The sequence below is a fragment of the Giraffa tippelskirchi genome, chromosome 12 (assembly GCF_054371585.1).
Source record: "Giraffa tippelskirchi isolate mGirTip1 chromosome 12, T2T-mGirTip1v1.2.pri, whole genome shotgun sequence".
Lineage (NCBI taxonomy): Eukaryota > Metazoa > Chordata > Mammalia > Artiodactyla > Giraffidae > Giraffa > Giraffa tippelskirchi.
In genome coordinates this window covers 38737728-38757142 of record NC_137286.1, presented here as the reverse complement: position 1 = coordinate 38757142, position 19415 = coordinate 38737728, and the positions used below count along the sequence as shown (strand labels likewise).

At 41.3% G+C, this 19415-nt stretch overlaps 1 protein-coding gene across 50 annotated transcripts in view; it reads right to left on the bottom strand.

The window, feature by feature from the left end:
- Nucleotides 1–19415, bottom strand: part of TJP1 (tight junction protein 1) — a 338414-nt gene that overhangs the window by 32871 nt on the left and 286128 nt on the right. For all 50 annotated transcript variants that reach the window (XR_014070282.1, XR_014070281.1, XR_014070283.1 and 47 more), the window contains 4 exons: nucleotides 17084–17360; nucleotides 13627–13730; nucleotides 12868–13036; nucleotides 12533–12680 (listed from right to left, as the gene is read on the bottom strand). Coding sequence is in view for 47 of the 50 variants with exons in the window: in XM_081546603.1 (XP_081402729.1) it covers nucleotides 12533–12680; nucleotides 12868–13036; nucleotides 13627–13730; nucleotides 17084–17360 (698 nt within the window). In the remaining 3 variants the exon portion in view is untranslated. The remainder of the gene's footprint in view (nucleotides 1–12532; nucleotides 12681–12867; nucleotides 13037–13626; nucleotides 13731–17083; nucleotides 17361–19415) is intronic.

Here is a 19415-nt window from a genome sequence, read left to right as displayed (position 1 = left end):
GAAACTAGTGTAGCACTGCCACAGAAAGAGAAAAATAGATCCATGCAGAAAAACAGAAAATGGAGAGATACATCCACAGGACCAAAGTTTACCATGGAAGCAGCAGGCCAAAGCTGCTGGAACAGAATAGTGTAATAAGCAGTGTCAGAACTGTTCACTAATCTAGAAAACCTAGCTCACTACGGGTATCCATGACATAAAAGTAAATCAACTTCAGATCAAGTCCTAAACATAAAATACATTAAAAAATTTTTTATTATCAAAAATACTTTTAAAGTAAGTCTCAATTAACAAAAGCCATAATATATCAAGTGAATACATAAAAAGCTTTAAAAGGTGTGAAAATAATTGGAAAAAATGTCATATGTTGAACCAAATGAATTTTAAGCTCAAACAACTGAATATTAGCAATTTGACCAAACAAAATGTAACAGAAGTTCAATTTAAAACTACACATTGATCCAACAATACATATAATAAGAATTTGATATTTAGAATATGTAAGAACTATACATCAGTTTAAAAGAGACAATTCAGGGAAAAAATGACTACTAGGAAAAGGAAATTCACCAATAAAGAGTGAATAAACACAGACAATAAACAAAAAATATTCAACCTCACTAGTAACGAGGAAAATGCAAATACAAAAAATTAGAGCTCTTACTACTCGTGAGAGTTCTCCAATCATATCAAGCTGTAAGAAGGACAGGGAGATACAGACATTTGGAAAAGGACAAGAACAGCCAAGACAATGTTGAGAAAGGATGACAAAGGACTTGCTCTAAAAGATATCAAAATACTGTAAAAAACCTAGTAATTAAAACTAGTGTAGCACTGCCACAGAAAGAGAAAAATAGATAAACACAAAATAAGTATAAACACAAAAAAAGAGTGTACAACTACTTGAGTGAAAGACAGGAGTTATTTATCAAAACAACAAAAAAAATGCACATACACAAAAACCTGGAATCCTACTCTTAGATTTATCCTGAAGAAACACACACATACATGTCCAAGAAGACTTTATAAGAATATTTACTCTTGATAGCAGTTCGACTAGCAATAAACAAAACTCAGTGCCCATCAACAGTTCCCCCAGAAAAATACAAACTATAAAAAGTGAATTTATCTATTTATATATATATATATTAAAAAAGAGGCCAATACATATGCTTCACATAAAAAGATAAATCACAATCTACCATTTAACGTATTGGTAGAAGATTTTATGGCTGAGTTCTCCCAACTCTGAAAAACCTAATAATATTTTTCTTCAATTATCCTAGACCAAAGAAAAGTATGGAAAGCTCCCTAATTCACTTTTTAAAGACTTTTTATTGTAGAAAATCCCATACATACATACAGAGAACAGTATCATAAAAATCTCATGTACCTATCTTTAGTATTTTTCAACTTTCTGTTGATTAGCAATTCAACCTTAGGCTAGCAGAAGCTTAACACCCAAATCTTGACAATTAACAGTACCAAACGAGAAGACAAAAATATTTTAAAAGATAAATGGAGGGAAAAAATTCCAAATAAAATACTAAGGGAAAATAACACTGTATTAGAGGATTATTATACTGATACAGTGGTCACAGCAGGGCTGTTTCAAGGGTGCAAGACCAGTTCAGCATTAGAAGTCTACCACATAATTCTATCCAAACATTACAGAAAAAGTTAATACTGGTCAAATAAGCATGTGAAAACAATCAACAGTCATTCCTAATAAGTCACAAATAAAGCAAAGATCAGGCAACATAATAATGAAACTATTTTCTGAAACCAAGAGCTATTATCATATTATGGAGTGAAACACTGAACCTATTTGCTCTAAAATCAGTAACAGCACAGTGACACCTGCCAGCATTACTGTTATTTACCACTATCTGAAGACTCATGACAGAATCATGCGATAATGCGCCTGAAATACTGGCAGAAAACTCTTGTGAGTATAAAAGAATACTAAAAATTATTTGAATTAAAATAACTTTAATTACATTGAGAATTAAATATCCTCAACAATCAGATGGAAATGAAAGGGTAAAAATGTATCTCCAATAACAGCATTAAAAATTATAAATTCATACAAACCTAGACTAGGGGAGATCTCCCTAAAAAGCAAGATAAAAATTTAGAAGCCATGAAAAAACAACACCCCAGAAAAATGAGCAACAGAAATGAGCCAGAAATATACTAAAGAAGAAATCAACATGGATAATATCACAAAAAGATGGTCAGTTCCACTACTAGTCAGGAAATCAACTGATAATAAGAAGTTACTATTTTGCAGCCATCCGACTGGTACACATTGAATTCTGAGAAACAAATGAAAGCGCTGCCATGTATGTATCACTGAATCCCTTTCCTACACACTTGAAACTAACATTGTAAATTAAATGTACTTCAATTTTAAGAGCAAGATAAAAAAGTAAACACTGCTTTTGGAAAGTAATCTGGCATTAACCATGAAAAATTTTAAATGCCAACACACTCTTTTAAGTATTTTAACAGTTCAAAAAGCTAATACATGAACCCATGGACAAAAATGAAAAAGACCTAGAAACAGACTTTCCAAAATATGGAAAATTTCTGATCAAATGAAAAAGCTAAAATGCTTATCTTGTGTTATGTGAAATAAGCTAACAGCTGGGGAATAATGTGCAGAGCCTGATATTTTAAAATTCTTTGTAAAACACACAGAAACTCTATATATGATGCTAAACATTGACAGGAGTACAGAGAAAAGCTTACTTCAAGTCTGAGATCCAGATGTAGTGGAGTTGGTAGCTGTGGCCTATGTTACTTGTTCTAATGAGCATACAATGCTTTCATAATTGAAGATAAAAAACTAAAATCTTAAACTTACAATGAAACAGTGTTGTAACTAGAGATATGGAAATAGCCCCAAAACAAAATGTGAAGAACAAATGGCAAAATACATGTGGTGAGACACCACTGAGGTATTAAAGACCACTTTTCCCCACAGCTGCGCGTGTGTGCACATCCACACACACACCCACACACTCCATGTGCAGAATTACCAGTCAGATGGGGGTGACAGCGGTTCACAAAGGGGGAAGCAGATACAACAGCAGCCCAGAGAAACCTTAGATTTATCTTGACTGTTTCAATTTTCAGGTGGCTCATACAGTAAAGGATCTGCCTGCAATGCAGTAGACACAGGAGACATGGGTTCAATCCCTGGGTAGGGAAGATGCCCTGGCGGAGGGGGCATGGCAGTATTCTTGCCTAGAAATCCCATGGACAGAGAAGACTGGTAGGCTACAGTCCATAAGGTCACATCTTCTTATAAAAGACTGAAAAGTTTTTAAGTATTTTAAAATAATGATTATTTAAAGATGAAATTAAGTCTAACTTTAAAGAATTTAATTCCATAGTGCATATTATTAGCAGTCCCTTACCAGGAAAAAAATTTCTTCCTGATGTCCTCCTGAAAGAATAAACATACTTTTTTTTAAAAAAAAGTTTTCAGAGTTCTATTTTTAAGGTAGTTTAACTACTCTGGGGAGGGTGTATTCCAGTTTTAAATACTATATATTAAAAGAGCTGCATGTAAGTAAAACAATCTTTTAGTAAAACACACACACACACATATGCCAAGATATTTTCTAGCTCAAACCAGAATGAACTACTTTTAAATCATAAAAAGTTAAACTTTTTAGCTATTGCTTATGTAATAATGGGGTGGGCTTCCTTGGTGGCTCAGATGGTAAAGAATGTGCCTGCAATATGGGAAACCCAGGTTCAGTCCCTCGGTTGGGAAGATCCCATGGAGAAGGGAATGACTACTCCCTCCACTGAGCTACTCACTATTCTTGCCTGGAGAACTCTATGAACAGAGGAGCCTGGTGGGCTACAGTTCATGGGGTTGCAAAGAATGAGACATGACTGAGCAACTGACACTCTATGTATTAATATCTCACATACAATCAAAGTATAAATAAGTACAATTAAGCTATCTGCAAACTGTTCTAGGCGCTTCATAATAAAAAGGGCAATACAAAATAGTAAATTCTTCTTGCATTCTTTGCTCTAAAAATACAAATGTACATATGAACATTTTGAAGAGAACAAAATTAAAGAACTACATAATTTTAATAGTTCTACAGAATCTGTTGCTTTGCAACTGGCTTAAAACTATCTGTTTACTAAAGATCACATTTCTGGACTTTCCTGGTGGTCTCGTGGTTAAGAATCTGCCTACCAATGCAGGGTTCGATCCTTGGTCTGGGAAGATCCCATGTGCCACGGGGCAATTAAGCCCGAGTACCACAACTACTGAAGCCTGTGCTCCACAACCAGAGAAAACTGCATTGAGAAGCCCATACACCATGACTAGAGGTTGCTCCCACTCTCTCTAACCAGAGAAAGCTCATACGCAGCAACAGATTTTTTTTTTCAAGTCGTAAGTTTAAAAAACAATTTCCAATTCCAATTGATTTTCTTCCTTTCCTGTAACTGAATAAAAACTTCCTGAATCTACAACATGACTAAGTAACACTGATGATAACTAAGAATCAAAGATAATATTTTAACATGAACATCCTCCCCAGACGTAACCTGTAATAGGGCTCCTGCTCCATACAGCACACAAAAATCCTACAAGTATTTCATTTTTGGCTAATTTTCATTCTCTTCTGACTACCATCTTTCATTAACGTAATTACTACACCTTAACACTGCAGATCACTGGAACTCACATCATTCTATTAAACTGTTCACACGACCAATATTTTAACAAATCATTATTCTTTTTAGTGCATTTCCATTCTCTACCAAAAGGTGGAGGCATTATTCAATACATATAGATATAGAGCCATGCTGTTAATAGAATCATGAAGTTGTTTATGTAGCTGGAAATTTTCTGAAACTCTTAGTAAATAAATAAATGAGGTGAAATCAAATAATACATTTTAACTCAGTATACTTAAAATATTAAGAATCATAAGTCATAAAGTAATCATAATCAATTGCAATAAATCAGTAAGTAATCATAAATTATAAATGAGGTATTTTACACATCGTTTTTTGGTGTACTCAGCCATCAAACTCCAGTGTGTATTTGAAAGTATTAGCTGCTCAGTTGTGTCTGACTCTTTGTGACCTCACGAAGTGTAGCCCGCCAGGCTCCTCTGTCCATGGGATTCTCCAGGCAAGAACGCTGGAGTGGGTTGCCATGCCCTCCTCCAGGGGATCTTCCTGATCCAGGGATGAGAATCTTATGTCTCCTACATTGGCGGGCGGGTTCTTTACCACTAGCGCTACCTGGGAAGCCCCAAAGTTCTGTAGAAGACGATTGTTAAGACAAAGTCTCTTGAGAGAGTTTTTAGTCACATAAACAAACTCAATGGAAACAGAGCCTTAAGTCTTATCCCGAAAAGCTCTGTGTGAGAATAGCAGATATAACACACACTCAACCAGATCAGTAAGAGATGGCTTTAACAGCAAGACTTCAGGTGTGAAGTCTGGGGTGTGAATGTCTGGGGCCATTTTAGTGCAGGCAGAGGGCAGGCAGCTGGGTCAGAGGGACCTGGAGAGACAGGCACAGGGGAAGGGGTTTCCTCCTCCGTGTCCCCTTAGTAGGCAGGCAGGCGGCAGGCAGCGCACACTGGGGAAGGGCGCCTCAGTGTCAGGAGATTCCCGACACTTCCAAGAGCGTTCGGGCACTCGGTCTCTGACTAGACAGCTCCTCAAGCACTGCTTCCCTGGGCCCTCAGAGGGCAGGTTCCCTGTAAGTCCACCCAGCGACACCCCATGGTGCGCCTCCGGCGTGTAGGGCAGGCTCCACCTCAGCACCACTACTGCTGACTTCCTCACATGTGAGCCTCACATTCCTCAGAGTTCTCTTTCATTTCCTACTAGCTAATCCTCTGTCACTTCAATCTCCTTATCTTTAACCTCTCTATATTAAACCTGTTCTGCTGAAACTGTGCTTTCGGTTTCTTGGACCCTGATGAAATATACCAGACTGCCAACTCTTCAAGTTTTATTTCTGATTTCTAGCTCTCAAACACCTCCCAATGGACTGGTTAGATCTTATTTAAAAATAACCTGAATATAGGAAATCAACTGAGTCTGAATGTTCACTGTAATAAAACATCCTTTTATAAAGCCCATTTCCTGTTACCTAAGAAATGACTCATCCTACGGAAGCAAATTTATACTTTCTTTTCTGAAACATTTATTGCATACAGGTTGGCAAGAACTACACTGTTTAGAATGAAAACAAAAACTAGGTGCCCTTTGAAGATCACTGGACTATCTCACCCCTTAATTAACAGTAAAAAATAGAAACTCAGAAAGTAACTTAAACCAGGCTCCCAAGTTCTTCTCCACTGAGAGAGTTCAGCCCTAACACATACAAGGAAGAAAAGCCAAGGTGCACTCAAGTCTGACAACTCACAATGCTCCCACCAGTTAATCCCCTAAATTATATATGCAAACACACAGATATTACACACTGCAGTTTCTCCTTGACAGCAACTCAAAAATTACAGCATGGCACAGTGGATTAGAGGGTGAGCAAGGCAGAGTGAGTGCTATGGAGATTCTGGGCAGGTGCTCAGGCAGAGAAGCGAAGAGCTGCCCCTGAGCATGCTGAGAGAGCAAGGAATGACCACCATATATCCACTGGGCTGTATCTGCAAGCTAAGCTCTCACAATTTACAATCTGTTCTTTATACACTGTAATGCTTTCTAGAAATACACATGTTGTGGTGTATGCTTTTGAAGAAATAACGACTGCACTGCTCACTGTGACAAGGGGCTTTCATAATGCCTATCAGTCTGCAGAGATTCTCCTCCTGCGTGTTTGTTTGTTTCGATGGTGACAACGCTGTAACCTAGCCACCTGAATTAGAAAGAAAACAGACCCATCATTCTGCAAGTGTAATTTTTGAAGAAATAAACAACTTTTAGTAAGGAACGACTAAAGAAAAACTAAGAAGGAAGGGCACCCTTGCCAGGGCTTCACTGGTTGGATGACTGTTAGGCACTTGGATTAATGTTTTGAGTAAAACAACTCTTGACTGTGCAGGATGTTTGGCTGACCTTGTATCAAGACCAGTGTTACCACACTCTTCATTTTTATTAACATTTTCTCAAAGGGAATAAAGAACTGTCCTACATTATTTAAAAGCAGAAATAAAAGTCCACATACTTACTACTTTTATATGTAAGTGGAGTGGTCTGTTTTTAACTATTTTATGTTTTATAGTGTACTTGTATAAGAAAATAATTCCCAGCTGATGGAGTAAATAGAATGTATACTTTTTACTTTAAAAACAGTGACAATAAAGTATAATATTAAAGCTTGCCTTGGTGCCACTGGGCCCACAATCTCTGCTTAGAGGTTAAAATCCATCACTACATAATATCCACAACATCACTACACGGGGGTCTCCATTAACTAGAGAAACGTTATCAACTGTGACCGTCCCTTCAGCCTGGTCCCTTACAAAGAGTATGAAAACACAAAACGTCACTCTGGAGTTCTAATCCGGTAACCTAAAATTCCCAAGGATTGAAAGTAACAGTCAGCGCTTACCCTCAATAACAGAAGTTCGAGATGGGTCATCAACATTCCACTTACTTTCCAACGTTACACAAAGAATCTTACCAAAAAACCCTTCAGTAACAATTCAACTTAGAAACAACTGTGTTAAAGTTTCACATTCTTCCCAACCAATTTTCCAAAACCGGAAAAAAAGAGAAAAATTTCCAAGAACTCCAAAGCACCCGCTCCTCTGCTTCTGTGGTCCACCCCACTGGCTGCCATGCTGTTCTCCCAACAAGCTGTGAGCTGCCCTCTCTATCTTACTCTGGACCCGTCCTCCACTGTGGCCCCTTCTCACTGGCTCCCCTGAAGACAAGGTGACCAGAGAGAAGCCTTCTTTCCATATATACATATGTATATAAGAAACGACTAAGTAATACAAAATGTAACCTTTACAATTCATATTTTCTACACATGAACCATATCCTAATTAGTTTGAACTTTTACTGAAATAGAGTTTTTCAACAGTGTACCTGCTTATGATAAATCAGTAGCACAAGAGTCACATTAAAACAGTTTATAGAACGGAACCAAAGCACAAACATATGTTGCCCCTCTACAGAGAAAACTCACAAAATGAGCCTGTTAAATAACTGTAACGACTAGGGAGAGTGCAATATAGCCAGGCAGAGGCTTGGCACTCAATCTGCACCTCAAATACTCTATAGTGACAAGTCCGCTTACTGACAGTCCTGTCAATCAGTACGAGGCAGTGCCCCAGTTAGGATCCCCAGCTCCATCCTGAGCAGAGTCTCAGTCCAGAGCAGGCAGTGGAATGACACTGAATAAAGCATACAGAACAAACCTGGCAACAAGCATCAAGTGATTTAACAAAATCACTGTAATAGTTCTCTCTACACACACACAATTTTTTAATTTACAAACAAAACTATTTTAACATCCTAGACCAGGGAGGGACTGGCAGACTTTTTCTTTAAATGGCTCCGTGGGCCAGGCACTCTCTGCCAACTTTTCATAATTATGACAGTGTAGGATGGGTTCCAATAAAACTTTATTTGCAAAACCAGGCAGGAGGCTGGATCTGGCCCACAAGCTGCAGTTTGCCAGCTGCTTTGCAAGACAACAATAAGGGTACACTGTTCATCTGATTATAAGGAAGAATTGAGCACGTGTGTTGTGCTCAGAACTCAGCTCTCTAAGAAAAGAACATCATGTAGAGGAACCTACATAGGTCACAACAAGGGCAGGCTCTGAAGGTTTCTGTTCCCTTGAGTAACCTTCCCCTTCTTTCTCTACTCCAGGAAGGACAAACACTTGAGTCAGAAGACCAAGAGGCCTTAATCTCTTGTCAACAACATAACCCTGGACTTTATCCTTAGCTTAAACTGACTAGCCTACGAAATGAGGAAATCTTCTCAGAAATGGTCAATGTGAGCATATGGGAAAGCACATGTGGACAGTCTACAGCATGAACTGTTTCTACTACTAATCACTGTAATAAAGGAAGCTGCTAGTACCTGTGCCAGGTGCTACAGTCACCTTTCACAACTTTGTGGTGTATGATGCCTTCTCTACAGCAAATGAGGAAACTAAAGTTCAGAGAGGGATTCAAGAAGGCAATGGCACCCCACTCTAGTACTCTTGCCTGGAAAATCCCATGGACGGAGGAGCCTGGTAGGCTACAGTCCATGGGGTCGCGAAGAGTCGGACACGACTGAGCAACTTCACTTTCACTTTTCACTTTCATGCATTGGGGAAGGAAATGGCAACCCACTCCAGTGTTCTTGCCTGGAGAATCCCAGGGACGGGGGAGCATGGTGGGCTGCCTTCTATGGGGTCGCACAGAGTCGGGCACGACTGAAGCGACTCAGCAGTAAGTAACCAGCGACAGGCTGGGGCTCAAACCTAGGAAAACTGGCTTCAAAGTCCAAAGAGATGACTGCATTCTGTTGCTTCTGACAACAGAAGGTTACTCCATTTCTGAAAAAACGAAGGTTACTATTCTCTGCAGATAACTGCAGTCTTACAAACACAGAGATATTCAGAAATCCGGGGGGGGGGGGCAGTTGTGTTTTACACACTAAACTGAAACTTTTTTCATTTGTCTTTTCGTATCACTTTTTAAACAGCAGAATTATAACATTTGTAAAACAAAAGCATCTGTTCAAACAACAAAAGGAAAATGTTCCATGCTGTTTTTTTATAGGAGGATTTTACTCTCCTACTATATCTAAAGTAGGATGAAACACATGCTGGAATCAAGACTGCCAGGAGAGACATCAATAATCTCATATATGCAGATGACACCACCATTATGTCAGACAGCAAAGAGGAACTAAAGAGCCTCTTGATGAAAGTGAAAGAGGAGAATGAAAAAGTTGGCTTAAAACTTAACATTCAGAAAACTAAGATCATGGCATCTGGTCCCATCACTTCATGGCAAATAGATCGGGAAACAATGGAAACAATGACAGACTTTATTTTGGCAAGCTCCAAAATCACTGCAGATGGTGAATGCAGCCATGAAATTAAAAAACACTTGCTCCTTGGAAGAAAAGTTATGACTAACCCAGACAGCATATTAAAATGCAGAGACATTACTTTGCCAACAAAGGTCCATCAATAGTCAAAGCTATGGTTTTTCCAATAGTCATGTATGGATGTAAGAGTTAGACTATAAAGAAAGATGAGCAGCAAAGAAATGATGCTTTTGAACTGTGGTGTTGGAGAAGACTCTTGAGAGTCCCTTGGACTGCAAGGAGATCCAACCAGTCCATCCTAAAGGAAATCAGTCCTGAATCTTCACTGGAAGGACTGATGCTGAAGCTGAAACTCCCAATACTTTGGCCACCAGATGCAAAGAACATTCATTGGAAAAGATGCTGGGAAAGACTGAAGGCAAGAGGAGAAGGGGCCAACAGAGGATGAGATGGTTGGATGGCATCACCGACTGATGGACATGAGTCTGAGCAAACTCCGGGAGTTGGTGATGGACAGGGAAGCCTGGAGTGCTCCAGTCCATGGGGTCGCAAAGAGTCAGACATGACTGAGTGACTGAACTGATATTGAACTGATATCTAAAGTGTTTCTCAAAATGCAAGGACCCTTTAAATTAAAACTGCACAGTTATCTGGATTTTAATAGTAACTTTATGGAGGAAATGAAACCTTTAAGCAACTGGGACTATTTTTCATCCTGCCTTTAGGCAGGCTACTTAAATTTTCAGGAATTATATTATCAGCACAAACATCTGGAAATAAATCTGCAGACTTTTTGTCTTCTGTAGCCGAAGTACTGTCTTCTCCTTAGAATCTGCTATGTGGTAACATGCAGAAGAGAATGCTATTATGTTAGAAACTGAAAGTATTATTCCCTGCCTCCATCCCAGATGAACTCAGAAGCAGGCCCAAGATTCTTTATTTTTCAAAGATCTCATATAATTGGTGTCACCTATAAAGAATACTTGAGGCCCCCAAGAGAAGTAAAATACTCCAATATAATAGAAAGATACCTAAAAATTTTAAACTCTCTTCAACATTTAAAGTTACAGATGCTGAATATTTAGGAAATCTAAATGAAAAATGTAGGTATTAAAAAGACCTATCTAAAGTTTAGAATCTGGTTACAATAGATACAAATGGCCAAAATTTTGATGAGTATTTCTTTCTTTTTAAAGCAAAATCATGTCCAAACTGCTTGCCACCAGCCTGGCTTCTAGGGGAGAGAACTGTGTTAGGACTGCACCATGCCCCATGGCTCATCTGGGGGTCAGCTCTACTGCTGTGTATGTGCTGTGGGCAGCCGTCCTCTTCCAGGTAAGGGATGCGCTGTGTCAGCAAGATTTTCAGAATTAACATGTTAACGTACAGCAGTTAAAACTAGTAATCGGTTATAAGTCAGTTTTGCATGTGACGTACTATAATATTCCTTAAAAAATCATTGTAATGTTAATCACAAAGACCAGGGTTAATACAATTTATAAATCTAAAATCTGAAATTCAGAGAGAATCAGCTTCACAAATAGCTAAAATCAGCAGTGTGCAACAACTGTGTCAGGGTGATTTCTGACAGTCTTCAGGAAAGCTCTCTTCCGGGAGATACTTCTCATTTGCTTCCTCAGCGTCCTTGGGAAACACTCCGTGTATCCACTTCCGGGCATTCTATCTGTTTTGTTTCTCTTGGCAGTTTTAGTGACTTCATGGCTTAGGTGAACACCACCCTCACGCAAGTTAGTCACAAACAATCACAGTGAATCTTACACTGGTCAGCTCTAGACTTGACTAAGTGCACACAGAAGAGCCCCACACGGACTGCTGCTAAAACCTAGGTCCACTGTTGGCCTACAGAGCCCCGTGCACGTCCAGAAATCTTGCGTAAAATGCTACATGTATCTGTGAATGTGCATCTTTCTGGAGAGGAGGATCATCTTTTTTTTCAGATTCTCAAATGTGCATGTGACCCCCTCAGACCATGAACTCAAGTAAGTCACATAATACTAGCATAGCAGACCCTTTGACGTAAATAAATATCACACAGCGTACTTTAAAGGGAAAAACAAAAGTCCAGGTTTATCTCCACTAAAAGACTTCTACCATACACATTTAATTTGTCCTAAAGCTTGTGAGCATCTTCTAATGCAGTGGATCAGCAAACTGCAGCCAAGAGCCAACTGTTTTTTTTTAAATAAAGTTTTACTGGAAAACAGCCATGCCCATTAATTTACGTACTGTCTACAGTAGTTCTGAGCCACTAACACATAGCTGAGTGGTGACAAGATTTGGGTCACATACCTAACACATTTACTATTTGGCTTTTTACGAAACAGTTTGACCTCTGTTATTTTAGGTAAGAAATATATAAATGATAGAGAACCACAAAGCAAATTTAAGTAATCAAAAGAAAACCTATCTTCTAGTTTTATTTCTAAGCAAAACCAGAAGCATGCACCAAGCACACACCACTGTTTTACTTTACACAACAGAGAGTGATTACCTGCCACTGCTGGGCTGCTGTGGAGAGTGTCTAGAATGGTCAGACGGCTCGGACCGCTGGTCAGGAGACCGAGTGCGGCTATGACGGGGAGGCCGGTCGTGGGATCGACCTGAATGGTCTGATGCCAGTGACTGGATTTCTGAAATGTCTGTTAAACAAAAGGGTGCTGTTTATTTTCCCAAGATTATACTAAAATGATAAAGGAAATAAGTTACTAAATATAATTTCCCATACAATGGTAGATTTAAGCATTAACTTAAACTCGAACATGTCCGACCTGCCCACTTTAAGCAACAGATCATCTTGAGGGTCTCTAGAAACAGAACCAAACTCACCGTCCCTCTCGGAGGCGTCGGCAGAGTGGATGCTGTCAGAAAGGTCAGGGACATTCAGCAGGGTAGCCCGCTCATCTCTCTGAACCACCATCTTTAACTTGCCCTTAGACCTCTCGATCAGCGTCTTTGCATCTGTCAGTGACATGTTTTCCGTCACGGTACCATTTATCTGCAACAGAAAAGAAACTGTAGTTTGAAGCTAAATGACAAAAATACAAGCATTAACTTAGTGAGACATGGACAAGCAATATCTCAGCTGCTCCCAGGCTTGCTCTGAGAGCTAAAATATTCCCTTTACACTTTCCTAAACTATCAAAGTACCCCTCCTTTCCGAAATGATAAACCTTCACTACACTCACTGCATGGCTGCTCTGCCAGAGGCGCCCGCGTCACACCCTCTACCTCTTCCTGGTTACTTTCTGTGACTTATGAGCAAACCAATAAAGCTGACATTTCAGTAACATCTGAAGGAGTCATCAAAACCACTTAAAGTGGAACAACAGGCTAATGTGTCTACAAAGTAACTCCTGTTAGTGAATAATGTGTCTGGAGCTATTAATTCTCCAGAATGACATGATGCCCAAAGAAAAGCATCAGTATTGACATGGAGTAATAGTCATGGCAGGCTATACAGTCCCCCAAATACTGATTTCTAATTCTTCTTGGAAAAATCCATTCAAATATGAAAAGGAGCTATGTGGTCACACTAGAACTTGTTTTCTATTGCAGTTCATCAAAATGTTAAGAACATGACTATACCTTCAATACAACATCGCCTTCTTGAATATTGCCATCTCTTGCTGCCAAACTATCTTGTGAAATTTCCTTCACAAATATATGGCTGGCCAATCGAAGACCATATTCTGAAATAATATATTTAAATGTCTTTAGTGTAAAATCCCAAGACACTTAAATAGAGTTTAAAAGTATGAAACGAATAATCACCGCATAAAGAAAGTTTTTAAGTACAAGCAATAAGTTATTCTTGGCGTTCCTGCAAAGAAGACATTACTCGTGTCATCAGAAGTTGTCACCATCAGTGTGAAAGCACAAGGCAAGTCTGTGGTCCAACAGCAGACTGACACTCATGCCCTCACTGTGAGGAGAGAGGAGACTCTAAAGAGAAGACCATCCCCTCTGACCTGTCAGGCTGATGTACCAGGTTCTTAGAAGGTTTAATGATAACAATTCTGAAAACAAATACCCTGGGAAGCTCAATGATTTTAGTGATGACTTGTATTACCACGTGTATACTATTTTTGTTTTCCCCAGTTCCTACAGAAGAGGATTTTGGGTCCTAAACCCGTCCAACTCTGAGAGGCATACGCAGTGTATCAGCATGAGCCACTAGAACTAGGGCCTGGAAGGAGCCAAGCGGAGAGGAGAGAAGTTAAGGATGCCAGTCCTTCCAACAGCCAGCAGAGCACCCAGGATGCAGCAGCAGAACAGGAACCGTGGGCAGGGGAGCAGTCAGAACTAAAGACAGTATCGGCAGAGTCCAAAAAACCATCCAGGGGCCTGCAGAGGGATGGACTATTTTTTTTAAAATTAGAACAATATACAATCAGCAATGGCACCCCACTTCAGTACTCTTGCCTGGAAAATCCCATGGACAGCAGAGCCTGGTAGGCTGCAGTCCATGGGATCGGGAAGAGTCGGACACGACTGAGCGACTTCACTTTCACTTTTCACTTTCACGCATTGGAGAAGGAAATGGCAACCCACTCCAGTGTTCTTGCCTGGAGAATCCCAGGGACGGAGGAGCCTGGTGGGCTTCCGTCTATGGGGTCACACAGAGTTGGCCACGACTGAAGCGACTTAGCAGCATAATGTCTATAGGAACAGGATTGCTCCTGGTTGTGTTAGGAATCTAACGGGGGGGCAAGAAAAATAGAAGGGAAATAAGTGTTATTTTTAAGGTGGGCTAAGACCTGCTACTCAAGCTTTTAGAAGTTACATCAAAGTTACAGTTTAACTTAAGGTAAATATACAAAGAGTGTTGTCAAACAGAAATAGAACTGGGACCAAAAAAAAAAGACTTTACAGGATCTATGCAGTCCACTCTGTGCTTCAGAAACAGTCATCATATCTCACAGAAATAAAGTGTTGATTAAAAGACTGCCCTTACTTATATTTAAAAATTATAAATGGCCAATACAGAGATGACTGAAATATTCCCTATATATGAAAGTATTATTTATCCCAAGTATTTCTCTGGTAAATATGTACGAGGTGGCAGGCTCTACAGAGAAAAGCAGCAAGCAAGAGGCAGCCCCGCCCTCTGGCAGCACGGAAAGGACACCACCACAGTCTAGCTTCGGTGGAGCTCAGAGCTGGCAGTACAGCACTCTGTGCCAGGGGGGGTCTCAGAGGGCACCTCCCCCTCGGCCCTGAGAAGCCAACACTAAAGTTGAAGCTCCATCTAAGAAACACTGCCACTAAAGCTGAAAAGTGAGGTTGTGTGGTGGGGCGGTGGCACAGAGAATGGCTAAAAACAGACACAGCAGAAGGCATGAAGGGAGACAGGCAGGCTTGATGAAGCCTAAGTGTAGGAAGAGTTAGACACAGCAGCGCCCCAGAGGCCCTGTAACCCAAGGAGCAGAACCAACAGGAGCCCCAGAGACGAGCTCATGAGGGTGAGTGAGTCCAATTAAGAAAGGGTGGTGTGGTGCTCCTCACCAAGCCCCACCACCCCACCACCAGAACCCATGTAGGTTATCTTGACAGTAGTGATCGTTTTCTAGTGTGTACGCATCTCAAGCATCACACTGCACACCTCGGATATACACAACTTTACATACTAACACATACTGTTTATCACACGTCAGCAACAATGGGAGAAGAGAAGGTGCCAGTGGCTTGGATGAGGGGTGGGGGTGGAGAAGGGAGGAGCAGGACAGCAGGGCAGGCGTGCACTCAGCAGACACAGGAAAGCAGAGGGGAGACGGTGGCACAGGTAACCACGCCACAATGAGCATGGCTGGCCTGAGACACCAGGTGCAGAAGGACAATCAATGGGCTACTGTGTAAGAAACATGAGGAAACATTCCAAGAGGGACACGGGAGTTTCGCTGGAGATGTGCTGAGTCTGAGGGCCACGGAGGACGCTTCAGTTAACAGGTCTGAGCCAGCCGGGACCCTGGGGTTCACACAGGCATGGGGAAGGAGCTGCACCATCATGAGAGCTCCTCAACACCCCAGGGAGACCCCAGGAAAGAATTCACAGAACACTGGAAGGTAGGATGAGTATAATGAGCTTGCCATGGATACAGAAGGTGGGGGTAGCCCTGACACCGCAGCATTGCAGAAGCCAAGAGAAAACATGAAAAAATGGAGTGGTGAACTGTGAAATGGTGCTGAAAAGACAAGATACAGACTGGAAATTCCTACTGGATTCAGTGTGACCAGTTCTAGGAGCAGATACCAGAGCACCCACCAGATACTGAAGTGTGGGGCAGTGACTAGTTCTGGGAGCAGGTACAGAGAGGGGGCTGAAGAGTGGATGGTGAACAAGAAGCAGCAGTTCTGAACACAGACCGTCTGACTAAGGAGTCCCGTGGACAAGGGGGCGGAAGCCGTGAGCAGGGGATGCGTCAGGTTTCCGAAAAGCAAATCAAAGCCAAGCTGGAAAGACTATTGCACCGTTTCATCAAAGCCGTCATCACCAGTGCTTTCCTGTGTGGGAGAGACACACCCACAGCAGTGCTACGAGGCCACCACCAGACTCATCCAGTATGGACCGTGACTACCTGAGGGCAGGCAGCCAGGCTGCAGCCGCAGTTTTGACAACTGTGTCCTTTCTTTTAGAGTAGCATCCCAGCTCTCCATCTGGGGCAGCAAGCTGCCCTCCCTCCCCACCCAGTACTCTCGGCCTGGATGCGGATGCAGCCACGACTAAGCCCAACCCAAGCCTGACCACAAAGTCAACACTGAGCTGCAACCAATGCAGGGACAGTAGGGCACCTCCTGTATTAGCCTGTCTACTCATAGAGCTAACCTAACACTCCTACTGGACACGTTAACTGCTACAATAAAAAAGAAGAGGAAACCGACGACCCCTGAGGCCTGCGGTGACAGGATGTGCTTTTAAGCAAAAGGACACAGAACAAAGGTAACAAAAGACAACAGAGCAAAAATGTCAAGAGACAGCAAATTTACTTCTCGTTAAAATCAGTCTTAAAATTCTCATGTGAAAATGCTAAGTTGGCAGAAATACCTTCATTCTTCCGGGATTTCACTAGGGTGACTTTGGTGGGTCTGGCAGGCTGACTGGAGGCCACGGACCGCCTGTCGGACCGCGGGGACAGACTCCTCTCCCGACTGGCACTCCTATCTCGGCCCCAGCTCTTCTCGCTCCTCCTGTTTGCCAGGGCCCCACGGCCACTTCTCGGGTCGTGCGCCTCCTCGTCATAACTGTCCTCTTCGTTCTCAGACACAGGCTCAGGATCAGGGCGACTTACTGGGATCTGAACTTTCTTCTTCCTTCGAATGGTCTACAAATAAGAAAGAGGACGGTAAGAATTGACAGATGCACCTTCAGTTCTTTGGAGGGGAAAATCACATTTTTCTGATCTCATATTAACTATGAGTAACAGGTATAATAGATAAATATAACCAATTACTAAGAAACACATTTCCATACTGGTTATCTTTCCTGCTTTACTGGTAAAAGATCTGGTTAAGAAGCACATTGGCATAGAGGGCTAATAAAGTTTTTACTTAATTCAGAACATCTATGTGTAATCATCACGAGCTTAAAGGGGAACTAGTAACTACCAGTGGTCTGAATAAAGGCGGGAGTGCTGTACTCTTAACACCATAGAGCATCCTGCAGAGCTACCAAACCACTGCAGGCCCAACTCCGTTCCTTACAAGCTTCAGAATCCATCAGTACCAAGGATCACAAGTGTCCTGTGGGAACTCTAAGAGGCAAATTCACTGCACCTCCGCACTAACACTGGACGAGTATGCTAGAGCTAATAACTTCATGATACTTTATCAATATAAACTGCTCTCAGATTCCCTCTCCAACATGTGTAACTTCTGGTCCAGGTATGAACATCTTCTGGCTTTTCTTCCTGGCTGGCTCTGGTGCTGATTAAGTTTTCCTGTCCATTTCTTTCCCTCACTTTCCAGAAGATCAAGGTCTCTGTGCACTGTCTGCTCACATAGAGGCCGCCTACTCCCTGGCCTGCACCCTGTCTCCCCACACTGTGTACCCTTGCTCTCATCAGAGATCCGCAAGATCTCCTTGGGGAAGACTCCTTGTTTTCTACTTCTGACACCCTCATCTACTAAAACTCTTACCTCTCCATCTTGTTTCTGACTCCTGCATGCCCTCCTGTTCTCCTAAGTCCATTAACTCCCTCCTAGTTTCAACAGCCTTCTTCCAAGTTTGACAAGATGTCAGGCTTGGGTATTTAAATGATTTTCTCTAGTCCCAGGACCCCACAGCCCTGAGCCTGCTGAGTCAGGACCTAGCCGCCCCAGAAGGCCAGCACCAGCCCCTGTACTCCCAGGGCCCTGTGGACAGAGACCCCAGGACCAGCCTGCCTACCCTGGGCACTAGCCCTGGACACACAGGACCCTGACTCTGTCCACCAGCAAGCCAACACCAGGACCCCTGGTCACACAGCTGGCCACCCAGTTCTACCCACCAGCTGGCTGACAGCAGGACCCCTGGCCACGGAGCTTTTTAATAAAATTTGACATCCATGTATGATTGGAAAAAAAAAAAACCTCTCAACTAAGTGCATATAGAGGGAACATAGCTCACATAAAAAAGGTCATATATAAGCTCACAGCTAACATCATATTCAATGGTGTAAAGCTGAGAACATTTTCTCTAAGACAAGGATCCCCACTATCACTCTTTCGCTCAAAGTACTATTGGAAGTCCTAGCTCCAGTAATCAGACAAGAAAAAGAAATCCAAACTGGAAAGGAAGAAGGACAACTGTCAATGTGTGAGGATGACATGATATCACAAAGAAAATCCTACTAAAGACATCACCAATAAACTACCAGAGCTCATCAATAAGTTCAGCAAAGTTTCAGAATAAAAAACTAATAAACAGAAATCTGTTACATTTCTATACACTAACAACAAACTATCAGAAAGAGAAATTAAGAAAATAATCCCATTTATAAATTACATCAGAAAATAAAATTCCTGGGAGACAATCTAAGGAGATTAAAGACCTGTATTTGGAAAATAGAAAGACACAGATGCAAGAAATTGAAGACAAGAGGAAAAGATGGAAAACTACATCAAGTTCATGGGCTGGAAGAATTAATGTTAACACAACCACACCATCCAAAGCAATCTACATATCCAATGCAATCCCTCTCAAAACACCAGTGGCATTTTCCACAGAACAACTAACTCTAAAACATGTATGGAAAAACAAAAGACTGACTAGAAAAAAAAAAAACAACCCAGAAATAATCCTGAAAATGAATAAAGCTGTAGGCAACATGTGTCCAGATCTCAAACTACTCTACATGGTTACAGCCATCAAAAAAACCATGGTATTAGCACCAAAACAG